This window comes from Ornithodoros turicata, chromosome 1 (genome assembly GCF_037126465.1).
Source record: "Ornithodoros turicata isolate Travis chromosome 1, ASM3712646v1, whole genome shotgun sequence".
Lineage (NCBI taxonomy): Eukaryota > Metazoa > Arthropoda > Arachnida > Ixodida > Argasidae > Ornithodoros > Ornithodoros turicata.
The window spans coordinates 9,332,145-9,347,514 of record NC_088201.1 but is presented as its reverse complement, the minus strand read 5'-3'; the positions used below and the strand labels follow the sequence as shown (position 1 = coordinate 9,347,514).

The 15,370-nt window shown below is 44.5% G+C and overlaps 1 protein-coding gene across 2 annotated transcripts in view; it reads right to left on the bottom strand.

The window, feature by feature from the left end:
- The window catches only part of LOC135377434 (lymphocyte cytosolic protein 2-like), a 135,290-nt gene that overhangs the window by 37,314 nt on the left and 82,606 nt on the right, over window positions 1–15,370 (bottom strand). The window contains exon 1 of one of the 2 annotated variants that reach the window (XM_064609836.1): window positions 6,368–6,799. The exons of the other annotated variant lie outside the window; for it this stretch is intronic. Coding sequence (XP_064465906.1) covers window positions 6,368–6,477 — 110 coding nt within the window. The 5' untranslated portion in view covers window positions 6,478–6,799. Of the gene's footprint in view, window positions 1–6,367; window positions 6,800–15,370 lie in introns of those variants that run through there. 2 annotated transcript variants of the gene reach the window in all.

Genomic DNA, 15,370 nt, shown 5'->3' with positions numbered 1-15,370 from the left:
GCTAGCTCATACAGACCGCTTCGCCTGTCAACACCCTCTATAATATAAGGCACCTTCACACCTGTTATGACGTCACGAAATTCTGCATGTAGCATTCAACGGCTATTAGATGGCCAAGTAGCATAATGATGTTGTAGGCAGACTGCATTGTCGCTGTGATATCTCGTGTGGGGAACGAAGGTACTTCTCAGGATATATACAGGGTGTTCACGCTAACTGTCGTCAGAAAAACAGAAAAAAACTGGGAAATTGCATTTTCAACTGCAATAATTGGCGATATATTATTTGTTAAGTAAGTGGACCGGAAAAATTCCCGCTTTCTGAATAAGAGAATAGCATCAGCATACCAGAGGGAAATTTTGTCATTGGGACGAACTTCTACCTTTCCTAATTAAAAAGTTCATTAGTGAAACTTAATGAGGGCAACGCTCCTGGAGGTCGCTAGTGCGGCACTAAAGGTGGTCCATCACTAAACCAATATTATGTCGCCAAGTATTGTAACAAAAAAATAGCGATTTCCCTATTTAAAAAAAAAATTCTTATCACAGTTGGCGCGGACACCCTGTATCTTTCAGTCTCGATACGAGAAATCGAAGAAAAACGCTTTGATACAGCGCACCCCACGATGGAATGAACAGAAAGGCTGAATACGTCAAACGATCTGACAACCTCCCCCCTGTTCCTGGGAATCAAAGGGCAGAACGCTTTATTCGCCAGAGCAAATGACCCAGAACGAGTATAATAGGTGAGCGCTGATGATGGAATACCCGCGGTTCCCAGCAGATACCCGCGCAGTTTAGGGGTTTGCGGTCAAAAATTCATTGTTGCTGCGGGTCGCGGGTAAAACACGCACGTGACCTGCGGGCAGAAAGCAAGCGTTCATACTTCGTATCACTTGACGAAAAACTCGAGCGTTTACTAAAAAAATAAAAGAATAAACTAGATGCCGACGAACAGCCTCCTGAATCCGCTCAAGAGTAAATGCTCGAAACGGAGAATAACTATAGAGCGAAGATCTACGGCTCAGTGCACACCAGCTGACCAGAACGGAATCGGAACGGCTTCTAAGCTCGTGCTAATAAACGTTGCAGTCAGACGACACGAGCCGAAGGGGTTCCGATCCTTGACCTCGCATTTGAGCCTGCAGTGAGTAGCAGCAAAGAAAATGTGACAGGAAGATTTACTATACAGCGGATTGCAGAATCCACGATGTGTACTTACATGACAATCTTTCACAACCGCTGCAAGATGACCCGTATATTTTTCGCTGAACGGATCACGTGAACCGTTCTTTGAGGACACGAAAGGTTTCACAAGATGTAAAACCCGATGCAAATGATTCGAGGGAGACGGTTAAGCAGCTTGTAGTAGAAATATAGGAAAATATGCACAAATATATCAATATTGTGGCTTCTTGAATACATTCGAAAGGCTGTAGAGAATTCCATGATAGGCAAGCCTGAGCGATGGGCAAGACACGTAAACAAACACAAACGCGAAGGCTCAAAACCAGCAAGACGTTTAATCGATAACAACGAACTTCATGAACATGTAGACGGTGCGAGGGAAGAACCACAGTCACGCAATTCATGAAACATGTTTCAACCCATGCAGAGACGCTAAAGTCTACGAAGTATGGAGTTCGGTAATATCACGGCCTTCTGAACTGGGGTTCAAGTTACTCTATCTCCACTCCGCAGAGATCAAATCAGTGATGTGTTACAAGGATCAGATTTTGACTGAAATACAACCGAGCAATTACGGGTTACTACTTTTTTTTAATAGGAGGCTTGTACGAGGCTGTCGTTTTACGTACTCCACAGCGACGCACAATACATTAGTTTAAGTGCATCATGCGCGGTATACATCGCCCACTTAAAATGGGAGGAATTATTCAACGCTGCACTGACGGTGATAACATGCGGGAGACCTGTCAGCCACACTGAGAACTTCTTCAGCATCAATGGAACAGGCGTAGTAGCAGTCTTCATCTTACACTTCCTTGTTAATTGAAACATGCACTGCGTGGCAGTTCCTCGCAGAAAGGATGCAAGCTTTCAAGCAATCAGCTCTCATTGCACAACACAAGGAGCTGCAAACCAGACTTGTACGTATTTGGAGTATTGTATTTAAAATACTGTATTTTAAATACAATTTGCGGTATTTCGGTACTCTACTCAATACTTTTTGTTTTGTGTATTTGTACTCTATTTAAAATACATTTTATGGTATTTTCTACTCAATACTCTAATTACATATTTTGGATGTCCCTCTCAAACTCTGTGTCTGGTCTTTCCATTATCTTGTTTGTTCAGTGGAAATTTCCTGAGTCCCTCGGACTTGACCCGGACATTCGCCCTTCTTGGAAGTCTCCATTTAAAGATCTTGCCCCGTGTGTGCTAATCCTTGGCCAGTGAGGGTTCTATTATGTGTGCCCTGACGCGGTGACGCAAAATTCTGACCTCGCCGAGCAGGGACCTGCTAGAAGTTTGCTTTGTTCTGGGTCACATATACTTAGTGGAGTTATGTGGTATCTCTTTGTAATCTTTATGAGATTTATGTTTAGATGACTCCTATCACACAGCGGCGGCTAGCGTAGTGCGCGGAGTTTAGGTGATTCATGTGACATAGGGGCGACTTGCCGTATTGACCAGTGACCGGTGACTTTTTGCGTTCAAGGATAAATAGTATCTTAATTGTATTTCAAATACTTTTTGAAGTATTTTGTACTCTATCTTAATTACTTTAATTTTCATGTATTTATACTCTATCTTAATTACATTCTAACGTTAGTATTTATTATCTTATCTTAAATACATTTTTGAGTATCTTGTACATGTCTGCTGCAAACAACCTCACTTCGATCTGAGCTCTTCAAAAAGGCGACGCGACAGCACCTGCCCAAAATCTCGCAGATGAAGCAGTTCATCGCGTTAAATGTCACAGTCGTCCTTTCAGGGGAGTTCCCATAACACACGCAAAAAAAAAAAAAAAAAAAAATCAGAACTAGGAGTTGAAAGACCTCTAGAGTTGAGGATAGCATACTTAGAACCAAATTCCGAAGTTTACCCCCTCCCTTTCCCTTGCCTCGGTGGATAATGTAAGTTTTCTTTCTGCGTGCTTCTTGGTGGGGCAAATCAAATAAACGTTGATCTGTTGAAACAAGAGCAAAGAATAGAACGGAAGTTCATACAAAAAAAAAAAAAAAAGAAAGAAAGAAAGAAGGTCAATATACTCAGGGTATAACCACTAAACTCTGGGAAAGGCAGGACGAAAGGGGAGGTCTCTTTCGGATATCCCGAGTGCGTTTGTTCTCCATAAGCGGCTGTAATCGATTATTAAACTCAAGCAACGCTTCCTTTGTAACAGGATGCCCAGGATACGCTCTTCCAGGATGGATATGCATCTATACCAAAGGCTACAGCCAAGCGTAAGGGCTCTGCGACGCAATTCAGTACAATGAACGACATAGTAACGTAAAGTTATTTCCGTCATTTTCCAATTAATTCCTCAAAAAGAAGGTTAGCTGGAACCACCGTGGCTGGGACGCAGTGATCATAAACAGCAACATTTACCAACTTTACATACAAAACAGCGGATAACCACCACAGAAATGTTTTTATCGCCTCCCCAAAGTGTCCCATGAAGCCGTTATGTGAACAGGGAAAGTAAATAGGACATTCCAATGAATACAAACGCAATCATAATTATCAAGGACTAACCGTATTTAGGTTATATAGTCTAGTCGAAATTCAAAAAGGTAGACAGATTACAGTAGACACAGCAAAGCGCAAGCGAGACCCCCTCAGACCATGTTCTCGGATTCACGTGGTGAATTCCGGTGGACTATCCCACAGTGGTCACTGAATTCAATGATGATTGAACTGAATGGTGATTCACTACAGGGTCATTCTAAATTACCATTGACTCAGATGCTTCTGGACTCGATGGAGGTTCGTAAAACGCCACTGAGGCAGTCAAGGGTCCTCGAAGAGCCTTGTGCCCAATGAACAACTAAGCGCTGAGCAAAACTACAAAAGAAAACGAATACATTTCTGAAAAGTCATGAAACTTCGCGATAACAGTTATTACGTAACACCGTGCTGCGTTCGCAAATTTACTTTTCTGCTCTAGACACTGTTTGCATTTTGTGAATTCATCATGGCAATCGACCGGCATACCAAAAGGAACCCGGCGCAGACATATACAAAATACTGCGCAAAAGTATTTAAAAGAAGATCTGAATACTCCACGTAAAAAGCATCTAAAATACAGTACAAAATACTCAAAACAAAGTGATGAGTAGGGCACTAAGTACTCTAAGAAGTATTTTGATACGCATTCTGAACGCGTCTGTACAAATGAAAGGAAGTAATAATGGTCCCAAGTATTGTTTGGTGAACTTTGGTGAACTCAAGTAACCTTTGGTGATATGTTCTGACACAAAACTTCGTAATCCCCCCTGTATGTCAGCTCGGGTCTTTCAACCTCTGGCTTGTGTTTATTGCTTTGGTGACCAAGCAAATAAATGCCTGGATTCTTTTGTACCTAATGTAAATGACGGATGCGCGAATTCCTCATCCCCCCCCCCAAAAAAAAAAAGAAAAAGTAGCGAAGTTCCAGTGAGCTGATAATCTGGACATGGCGGGGAAGTCTGCTGGACACGGCTTGACGAGGAAGTAAAGTATTTCAAGTACTGAGTAACAAATACTGAAAAAAGTATTTTATACACTTTAAAAATACTTGTCGCAAAAAGTACTGAGTAGCGTACCAAAATATCAGAAAAAGTACTTAAAATACTATATTTTGAGTATGTACTCAAGATACATATAAGTGTGATCCGGTGTGTGCTGTCAAGAGTAGAAAAGTAAATTTGCGGAAGCAGCCACATACAATAACCATTATCCTGCAATTTCATGACTTTTCATAAAATTCGTTGCAATTCGCTTTCGTGCTTCAGCCTTTTTTTCTTTTTTCGTTCAGCGCTTCGCTGTGCATTGAGCATGCGGCTTTTCGAACACCCTTGACTGCCTCAATGGCGGTATACGCGAACTTGCCAATGGCGATTGAAAAACGCAGTATAGCAGCGACCAATCACCACTCATTTCAATTAATGTCTACAGAAATGCCCTTCTGACAGCGCTATTAATCTACGTGGTTTTCTACCAGCATAGCACGCTACATCCGTGGTGCTCCTCCAAAGTAGAACACGACATCCGCCCACCACACCCTGAACGTAAAGTCGGAGCAGGCCTGTTAACTATTTACCAGGAACAGCGACAATCGCACGAGACTGAGTGTGATAAGGGACAGCGGGGGCGGGACTATAGAGGTCCCAGCTGTCAGGTTTACGTGCGTACGTTCCATATACCGTATTGGTGCTGAATTTACGTTATACGGCAGCAGTCACCCTGTCAATTAAACCAGCGTGTCGTCTGTTGTCTCCCGAATAGCGGGTAACCTTGAATGGCCTGCTATTGAAAGGACGAAGTGAGCCGCAAACGTGGGTTCCCGACCGTGGCACACGCCAACCCGCCCCGAAATAAATGGCGCTTCCCACGTCAGGGCTGCTGTACCAAAACAAGGCTCCATCGCCACACCCCGCCTTGCTAGACGCGACGCACAGCTCAAGGGGGGCTCAAGGTTTCGTCGAACGCTTACGTCCATCAAAGGTGGCAGAACGTCAACCACAAAATAGAACTACACGCGCATGGGATACAATTATACGGTTCTCAAAATGAGTAAAAGCTGGCGCACGTTCTTGTATGTTCACAGGTAAAAGGTCTAAAAAGGACGAAGACAGAACGGAACCTGAGCGGGTTCTTGCGTTGTTTGATCACCATGAGTGTCCTTCGTTATCGCATGCTCCGATGCTCGTGTGAAGCTCTAGGTTCATCACGTGGATCTGATGAACTAGTGGGGTCATCGTTGAGCGCTATTGGGAGTAATACGAACAGTGCTTCGCGCCTCGCATAATGCCGGTTGACGGGCTTCTCAGCAAGTCGTCCAGACATCTCTACGAGCGTTAGTTAATGTATCAATGTAACCTTGAGAGCGTTGTTTTATCGACAAACGTTTGCTTACAATTCGTTCATGTGGGGGGCGAGGCTCCTAACAGGACGATACACAACGACCACAATCGTTCTGTTTGCTGCGTGCAGACCTTTTGCGAACATGCGTATCGTGTGACTCGTCAACAAGTCTCGAGTACCATTCCTGAGTATTGCTACGTGAAAGAGTGACAACCAGACGTACGTGCTCGGTGATCGTCACTATAGATCCAGACGTCGCTCTTTCACACACACATACACACAAAACATCTTACTAGTTCGTCAACAACCACAAGCAAGAATCATATCTTACGTACTTCCTCATATAAGTCTTGACGTTTCCCCACTCGATGTAGTCGTGCACGTTAGTCATCCATCGGTCCGTCACTTTGGTGAAGCTACCGCTGCTAACACTTCGTCGCATCATCACCACTTCAACATTCGAAGTAACCACTGTCCCACCAAATCACTCCTTGGCACGTATTCTACCACGCCAGACACAGTGACCGTACATTTCGGAGCCCGAAGCGCCCGTACCGACTCTTCCACAAGCGCGAGCAGAAAACAAGTCGTTTGCTCGCACCGAAATAACACTTGGCAGGCGGCGCTGAGCCCCGAGGGGCGTGCATTGGCGCTCGCTGAATCGCACGGGTATTGCACCTGTCGATGTGGAACGGGCTGAGCAAAACCAGCCGACACACTCCGTGCAGCGCGAAAGAAGACCACCGACGTGATGCAGTCCGGACGGTCAAGTGGTGCTCTGGACGAGAGAGAAGACGCTGGAAGCGAGAAGGAAAGAAAGGCTACTCGAGAAAGGTACGGCGGAAAATCGGACCACGTCGAGGGGAAAGCCGCGTTTCAAGGTCTCCCCCAGAAGACTTGACGAAGGTGGCGGAAAAATTACGAGAAGTTAACGACGACGATGGTGTGACCTTTCGGAGTGTGCAGGAAGTGCAGCTGGTCATTTGGACCTTTTTATGCGGAACGGTCACTGGATGCTGCGAAGCGTTGCGGATGACTACGCTGAAGCATCTTCTTTCCCCTTTTCTCTGTCCTGACCTGATGTAAAGTGAGCCGTCATTTGGACGCAGGAAGTTGAAGCGCGCTGTAGACAAAAGCGTTGAAAATCGCTTCTCTTGCTTCTGTTTCCGCGTTGCTCGAAAGCGCTCAATTTATGCTACGCGCGAGCGTTATGAAAGCGGAAAATTTGGCCGTTTAGAGCAACTTTGCTTTCTACACTTTCAAAAGGTTGCATACGTGTTTTGCTCGTGAGATGAGCTTCAAATTTCGACAACGATCGGAGGGAGCTACCGGTGGAACGATTTTTTACTCGAATGGCAGGTTACGAGGTACGTTTCCGAGGTTACACTATGTCGTACAGAACTCGGCGTTAGAGAGGGATGGTTCTTTTTTTCCGGGAGCAAGAGAAAACTTAAGCGCAACACAAGACGACTCCGTGTCACAGCTTTTTTTAAAATATGCAATTAAAGTGTTGATGTGAACTGTGGTGCAGCTAATGTTCCCCTTTTTTGCTTTGGGTATTGGTCGGGACGTTAAATACCTTGAACTTCGACCCCCCTGTCGCCACCATTCTCCTCAGCATCTGGGCGGTAGTTTCTTAACTGATCAGTGAAAGACAAGGAATCAAGGCCAAGGAGCGAAAAGGTATGCGTATTGTGATTCGGTTTGATAGCGACACGTTTTATTTGCCCTTCAGATGTTTGCATTTTGATATTTGACACTTACGCTTACCCTGTCCTTGAAATAAAAAAATTCGTTAGATGCGTCGTAACTGCTGAGAAATTTTCGTTTATCTGTGTTTCAAGTAGTACATTTGACAAGGCCTTCTGTTATGAAACAACTGTATTCGAGCTTTTCGATTACCAAAAAACCTTAGCTTTCATACAGAATTGTAGTGTTATGTGAGAACGACATAAGGATAATCTGGATTTTACCCTCGAGTACCCAGGCAAGCCATGGTTTCATTACCGGGCGGAGGAATGGTGTCTTCGCCTATAGCTCACGCTTTCTTCATTGTGGTTTTCTGTCTTGCATTTCTCCATTTCGGAAGCGAAAAGTTTCTTTCGTGTGTGTGTGTGTGACATACGCGAGACCGGAAGTAGAAGGAGAGAGGAAGAGAAGAGGAAGAGAGGAAGAGGTGTTTCGTAGTAAACTTAAATAGAAGAAAAAAAAAGTGCTATGTTGACGGAAGACATTTGTACTAACTATTAGCGCATAGCACATATATACGAGGCAGTAGTGCCTAAGTGGGCGTAAGATGGACTACAACGGGACGATGGCTTTCGCCTTGACATCGGCCGTAGCGTTCATGATGTCGTTGTCATCATGCGTCACATTCAGGTGCCGTGCGGCGAAGCTGCCGTTCTGGAAGTATAAGTAAAACGGACTCCGACCAACTTGCCCGACTTTCTACACTTACCAAGTATCAACGCTCCATAATACGAACATGAACCAACGATCACACGCAGAAGACAAAGGGTCGCTAAAGAATGCGCTCGAAAATTTCAATTCCCTTTTCGTTCACAAGTGTAATTCACATTCCAATGGCATAACCTCTAATACCAAAAAACAAAAGAAAAAGGAATTTAAAAAAATTTACTGCTACTCTGGAAACTTTTAAAAAGCTTTGAATATCGTCAGCACGTCCATGATTCTTTCCACCCTATCGTGTTTTCTTCAAGGGCCGTACAGAGCTTGACCACCGACTCGGTAAAACCCAACATGCCATCTTTACTACCGCGTATGACACTCCAGGTGCCCTCATCCTCAATCGCGACACGACTTCTCTCCCCCTGCCTTCCGTACACAACAATATACTGTACGTCACTTTACTAGACAGCTCTTTCGCAATCGCCCCACCACTCCACGCACAAACAGCGACCCACTGACATGCGAGTTCGGAGCATCCAAGTCGTTGAACCCAGGTTCCACCTCCGCTGTGGCAAGCGCATGGCCGGCCACTCGACCGCCCAGAATATGCATTTGGGGAGAGAAGGCGGGCTTTTTCGCAGTTGCTCGACGCATGAGAACCGTGGGCCAAAATGTGTCGAATCCTGAGGTATGGACGGGTGTCCGTACGAATGGGGATTAGAGAGATGGGCTTCGTCAAACAACTTGTCATACGTGTTACCGTCCCTGTGGACATAGAGTGAAAGGCAGATTCCGAACAAACAAAAAAGCCGTCAAAGAAGACCGCGCAATAGAAATCAAAGGCAGTGCTCTGTTTGAAGGGAGCGATGACCACGAATATTGTATACGTACGCCGAAGTACAAATATAGACCTGTCGGGAAAACAAGAACGGTGTGAAGTGTGTGGGTTAAGGTAGGGTTTGTTTGGGAGTCGAGAAGACAAGACACAAGGGGCAAGCGTTCATCTGGCTGCAGATCACACAACATATATGCCTTGTGCACATGTAACTCTTTCTTCGCAAAATCAACTGTCTTTGTCGTGTACGGTAAGACATCTGTAAGTCCGCGTGGTTGTCGTGACATGGCAAAGTGCTGGTCAAACCGTTGTCCCATATCTGTGTCTTCTGCAGTTGCAGTGCAAATGTGGTTGTGGTGAAAGTGCTCGCCGTTGGCGGCCTCACAGAGCTGGGCAACGTCACGACGAAATGTGTACTGTATCAGTACATAACGAAGGTTAACATGGAAAAAGTTTTTTTATTTTCTTTAGAGACCCAAAGAAGTGACGGTACAAGAGCCTTCAGAGGGTACGCACAGGTCATTTTCCTACACACTGTTCAGGTGCAGTTTTAGACGAATCAAGCCCTGTATTTAGACACCCGTCATCCGTTAGTAATTGCATCCCGTCTCTTATCCTTTTCGAGAACCAACGAAAATTTATCATACACCTACAAGCGCTTGTAGCACGGAATACATGTACGAGACGTTGCTGGCAGCTAAGCAGAGTTTCACCTCATTCAAGGTCGCCAGACATGCAGAAGAGCGGTCTGGACGTTACTAAACGCTTGTTCCATCGGCTGCCAAGTATATTTAATGGGTTCACTCCTACCCTTTAATTACGTACTAATAATACAACAGGCAGATAGAAGGGGCTCAATGCGCTACTGTGCTGATGCTAATTATGGCATGGCTGTGTCATTCTTATGATGGGCGTTAGTATCTGAAGCTTGCCACTGACTAGGGGGCGCAAACGGCCATAATTTAACCCCAATGGGAGCAGGAGTGCTCGAATTAATTGGGCGTTGGCGCGATCTCAGACGTCGGGAGCACTGAACGCTGGTTGCAGACATTGCAGACGGCAAGATGATGCGCTGTTTTCCTGGTATTCCGTGCAGTGGACGATTACCGTTCTTTGTAGGAGTCACCGGTGCACTGGACATCGATGCATGAGATGCTTTTGAACACGTCCCATATGTACGGTCACATAGCATGGTCAGTACAGTGCAGGAGTTTCGGAACGAGACCACGTGGACTGCATTGCGTGATCGTCTCTGAGCACGTAACTAAGCTTTTCCCACGTTCGGGCAAGATGCGCACGAAATGCTGAACCTAGCACATTTTTTCCGAGACGTACGGCAAAGCAAAAAGCCTTCGTGAGCAAGTTGAGCCCGATACTATCGAATTCCGGCTGTGCAGTGGTTTCACTTTTTTTTTTTTCTCCAACAGTTATATCGGTACACTTATAAGTACGCACCTTCGAAAATCATTCCATGCACTCAAGAATGCTTAGCTCTCTGACCCAGATTTTTAATTCAACGAAGGACAACCCGGAATTTTAAATTTGTATCAGTTACTGCTATAGCCTCCTGCACAGGGGCAAAGTGCCATCCGTCCATCCAAGGTCCAAGTTCGAGGTCTATTTATTGAGTTTGAGTTTGGTTATAGAAAAAAAAAAAAACGGAAGAGGTCTATTTATTAATTCACTACTCGCTTACACCGCACGTGGGAATTCCTGACCAGTCCAAGCCAAGTTTTTGCGAGCTACCGAGCTCAGGACTGTAGAAATGCGCGTGGGCTGGGACCGAATGCAGTGCAAGTACTTTAACAACGAATGCGGGCGCAAAAATGTCGAAAGAGCAAACAAAGTCAGGACCACTGAAGAAGACACAAGACGGACGGGTTAGGCAGAAGTTAAGCGGATAGCTCAATCGGAAACCGGCTTTAAATGACACGCAGAGAGGATGAAAATAAACAGCGGTAACAAGGCAAGCAACAGAGCGACGACCGCACAAGAATTTCGTGGTGTTCCCGCTGCTGCTGGAGCGAGACAAAAGGCAAACTATTTTAAAAGCCGCCCCAGCGTCTCCCTGCATTGCGAACAGTACCGAGCCCGGAGTTGGTAAATATTATGGTTCGTCCTCCAGGAATGCAGGAGAAAATTATCAGTCTGGTTGAGGAGTCAGCAGCGGATGGCTAAAAGTGGCTAAAAGCGCCTCCGCCGAGCACATGCGGAGAGACTTTTTGTCGCGTAGCATTCAGCATTTTTTATATATACCTTGTAAATACGCGCTAAAAAGAATAAATTTTGCCCTCAAATGAAGGACATTTTAAGGACTTTTAGGTCAAACTGATCTCCCGTTACAGCCATCCCCTTTTCCATCTACTTCTCATAAGATGCGCTCTCCTGTACATTACATACATTATAAGTATGCATTTGTGTGACCTGTAGCACCGAAGGAGAAAACTTGTAGCCGTTGATATCGGGGCTGGATCCAGCATTCCCTCATCGTTTGGCGGTGTCAATACAAAGGACGCGAAATTCCAAGACCTTTTCTCTCACAACGTAAAGCATAAGACAAACACAGAAATCCGTGACAATGAGAGTAAAGCACAGAATTGTTTCAAATACTTCGAATGCAGTATAGCACCATGCACGATGAAAGCAGCACAGCATCGTGTATCAAGTGTAGCACGACCAGTGATGGCCACTAACTACTTCTACAGTAGTTTAAAAATAACTACTAACTAGTTTAACTAGTAGTTCAACTACTTTTCAGGGGAGGTAGTGAAAACTACTTCTTTAACTACTGCAATGTATTTTAACTACATCTATAACTACTTAACGTTGTCCATCAACATCAATCCTATTCTATAGTGTTCTTGGACACCTAAATATGAATCACAAGCGGTGATAAAAGTGAAGATTTAGTACACATGCACGGCACAATTGCTCTGTACCTCCGTTCTCATCAAACAAGTAGCTCAAGGTAAAAGGCGGAAGCACAATCGTGCCGTAAAGCTTGCGGCAAAATCGAAAGTAGTTGGCGCCCGCAGTAACCTAGCTGCTGTAGTTAACTAGTCGAAACAGTAGTTTAACTAGTAGTTTAACTACTGGCCATCACTGAGCACGACTTCAAAACAGGATGATCTCCTTACATGTATTTGGTGCTCATATACCTACAGATGTTGATGTCGCAAGAAAACCGGGCAACCGGTGAACACCGCTTCACGGCCATGTTGAAATGTGCAGCATCCACTAATAAACAGTCACATCAATAAGTGTCCTTGAAAACTCAAACAGTTTTATCGCAAGTGTGAACCACATTACACGGCATAGCGAATGCAGCATCTCGCTACCGCACACCCGCGCTCGCATAATTTGAAGTCAAGTACTGCAGGGTTGTCGCGCAGTGATGGAGGGTGGCGCTATAGTATGGTCAGTGACATCGGGGTGCTCGGCGCATCCCCATAGTGATATCGATATTCCTACGTGTACGCGACTTCTGCGACTGTCATGTGACAAAAAGAAAAGAAAAGCCATGGACAGCTTGATGTGGAAGCGAGCACTGCGCTTGTGGATCACCTAAACGTGCAATAAAAGTGGGAAAACTGGAGAACTTGGGAGGACATTTGCTTTGCAAGTGCTTGCGAGTGTGCTCCTCGGCTCAGTTTATATATACACCATAGTATTCATCATATTTTAGTTACTTTTGCAACACGGCGCTGTGTACAACTTGTGGTTTCCCGGCAACAATCAGACACATTATAGAAGACTGTAGCCAGTACGTATGCGAGCGACGGGCCTTTACTGTCAAATTATTTTAAATGTATTTTATGTATTACATGTCTTTTATGTAAAATGTATTTTAAAATAGTTTAAATTACTTTAAATGTCAACTTCAAATGCTGGATCAGAGGCCATTCAACATCTGCAAAGTTCTCGGCCCATGGAGTAACCCTGCACATCAGTGCCGTGCACTTGGCGCTTTTCTTTCCTTTCTGAGGGCCACCGGCCTCCTTCAAGAACTGTAGGGATTTCCTTCCCTCGTCATCCTTTCATGCGAACCTTCTTGTAATGGGGTAGAGTCCTGCACTCAACGCAGGGAAACATCCCACATCATCATCCCTTCATCTATGTTGTTGTTACTCCAGTTGTGCTCTCCAGTTCTTTTCTTTTTTTGGCAGACGGAGAGAGGACTAGAGTCACTAAATAAGCTTAGTGACTCTAGAGAGGACAGCAGGAAGGACTGTGAAACAGGGGGTTTGTGTGCGTCCTGGGCCGACTTCAGGGGAAACTGTGCCGACATTCGTCTGAAAGTCTGTCGGAAAACCCAGGGAATCCTCGGACAGCGCAAGCCGGTGTTAGCAATCGAACACACCACCTCGTCCCAGTCTTCAGCACGACCTTGGACAAGCAGCTGCTTTTACCCACTCGGCCACGCCTCTGGATATGCTCCGCCAGTGCAGCACTGAATACTGGCGCAGCGTTCAAGCATTCATTGGTCGAATGCGTTAATAGCGTGAAATCACTTGGTGTTATCTTTTCCCATGACATGTCCTGAAACGATCATTGTAAGTATCTCATAACCAAACGGTCTAAAGTTTCTGGCATTCTGTGCAAGTGTAAGCACATATTCCCCAGAGAAGTCAAGTTAATGTTATACAATTCTCTCTTCTTTTTACAACTTTGCTATTGTGCTTTAATCTGGAGTATACGACATCGAGAACTAATATTTAAAAAAATTCGAATGATACAAAAACGAGCCCTGCGTATTATTATAGGGCTAAATTTTAGAGATCATGCGGAACACTTTTTTTTTTATTAAGTATGAAATTCTACGAATTAGTGACATCTATGAGTATACCGCTTGTTACAGTTTTATTTAAATTTGGCCGAGGCAGCTAGTCCTTTCATACATGCACTTTCTTTACAACAAAGAGGTAGCACATACCCGCTCAGAGACCCACACCTCTTTGGTTACTACCGCTACGTCGAACAGGCTACGGCTTTCAGTTAATTAAATACAGATTACCAAAGATATTGAACGACTTGATGTCAGGTAACATTGACATTTATAGTTTAAAAATCTGGAGCATCAGGAAATTATTCGTGACCTGAGTACCAATTGTCTTGTTGCATTCCACTATCCTGTCAATTCTATTTATATTGTTTTGCATTGTAAAGCTCATTCATTTTGTAAACTGAATTTCTCTCATTGGACAATTTATCACAATCTGTTTTTCGCCATGTGTGTGCATACCTGTTGTTTCATTTTTTTTTAATTGTTGTTTGTCATCGAGTTTGTCATTGCCGTGAAAACGTTGGAGAGCTTGGACATCGTCAAGCCTCACGTTTTTTTTTTTTTTTTTTTTTGCCCTTGTTTCCCGCACTTGTGTGCTCAATAAAGTTAAAGTTAAAGCATTCCTCAATAAAAGTGTATCCGTAACTCGAAAATGCTTCACGCACCGTTCCGACATAATTTCGTTGAAGTTCAAAGCGTTACGACAATGAGGAGAATAATTTCTTTACCGAGTGAACGCTCGCAGACCGGATCTCGATGATGCAAAAGGAAATGTGTTTGTTTATTACCTTTACGTAAAATCGTACGCGACCATCGGGTTATGTATATGTACAGAACTATAGGCATGCATATATATATGGAACGTTCTCTCCTTCCCCGACCTCACTTTCGTGTTACTTGGTGCTTTGTGGGTCCGAGTCATTCAATGACGCAAACCTGGAAATGGCTAGTGTAAAACTGAAACATAGATTCCTTTTTCGTAACCTCACGGGGGCAAAAGTCCGCATGCCATGGTGTTTAACTCTGTTTGGGGTATGACAATAGAGAGCTTTAGCAGACCGTTGATAACGTGACTTGCGTCGAACCGTATCAACCGGAACGAATCAGTGGATACGATTCTGAGTCACGCACCGCTGCGATTGGTTCCGACAGGCACGATAACCTTATCAACGGTATACTAAAACTCACCAATGTGCATCGTTCGAAGAGATATAGCTTTTATCGTGCAGCTCAAAAGCCTTTGAAGTCAAATACCTCTGTTCCGTGTATAGTTGTCATAAAGAAACAGGATGAGACCGTATCGTGTTCACT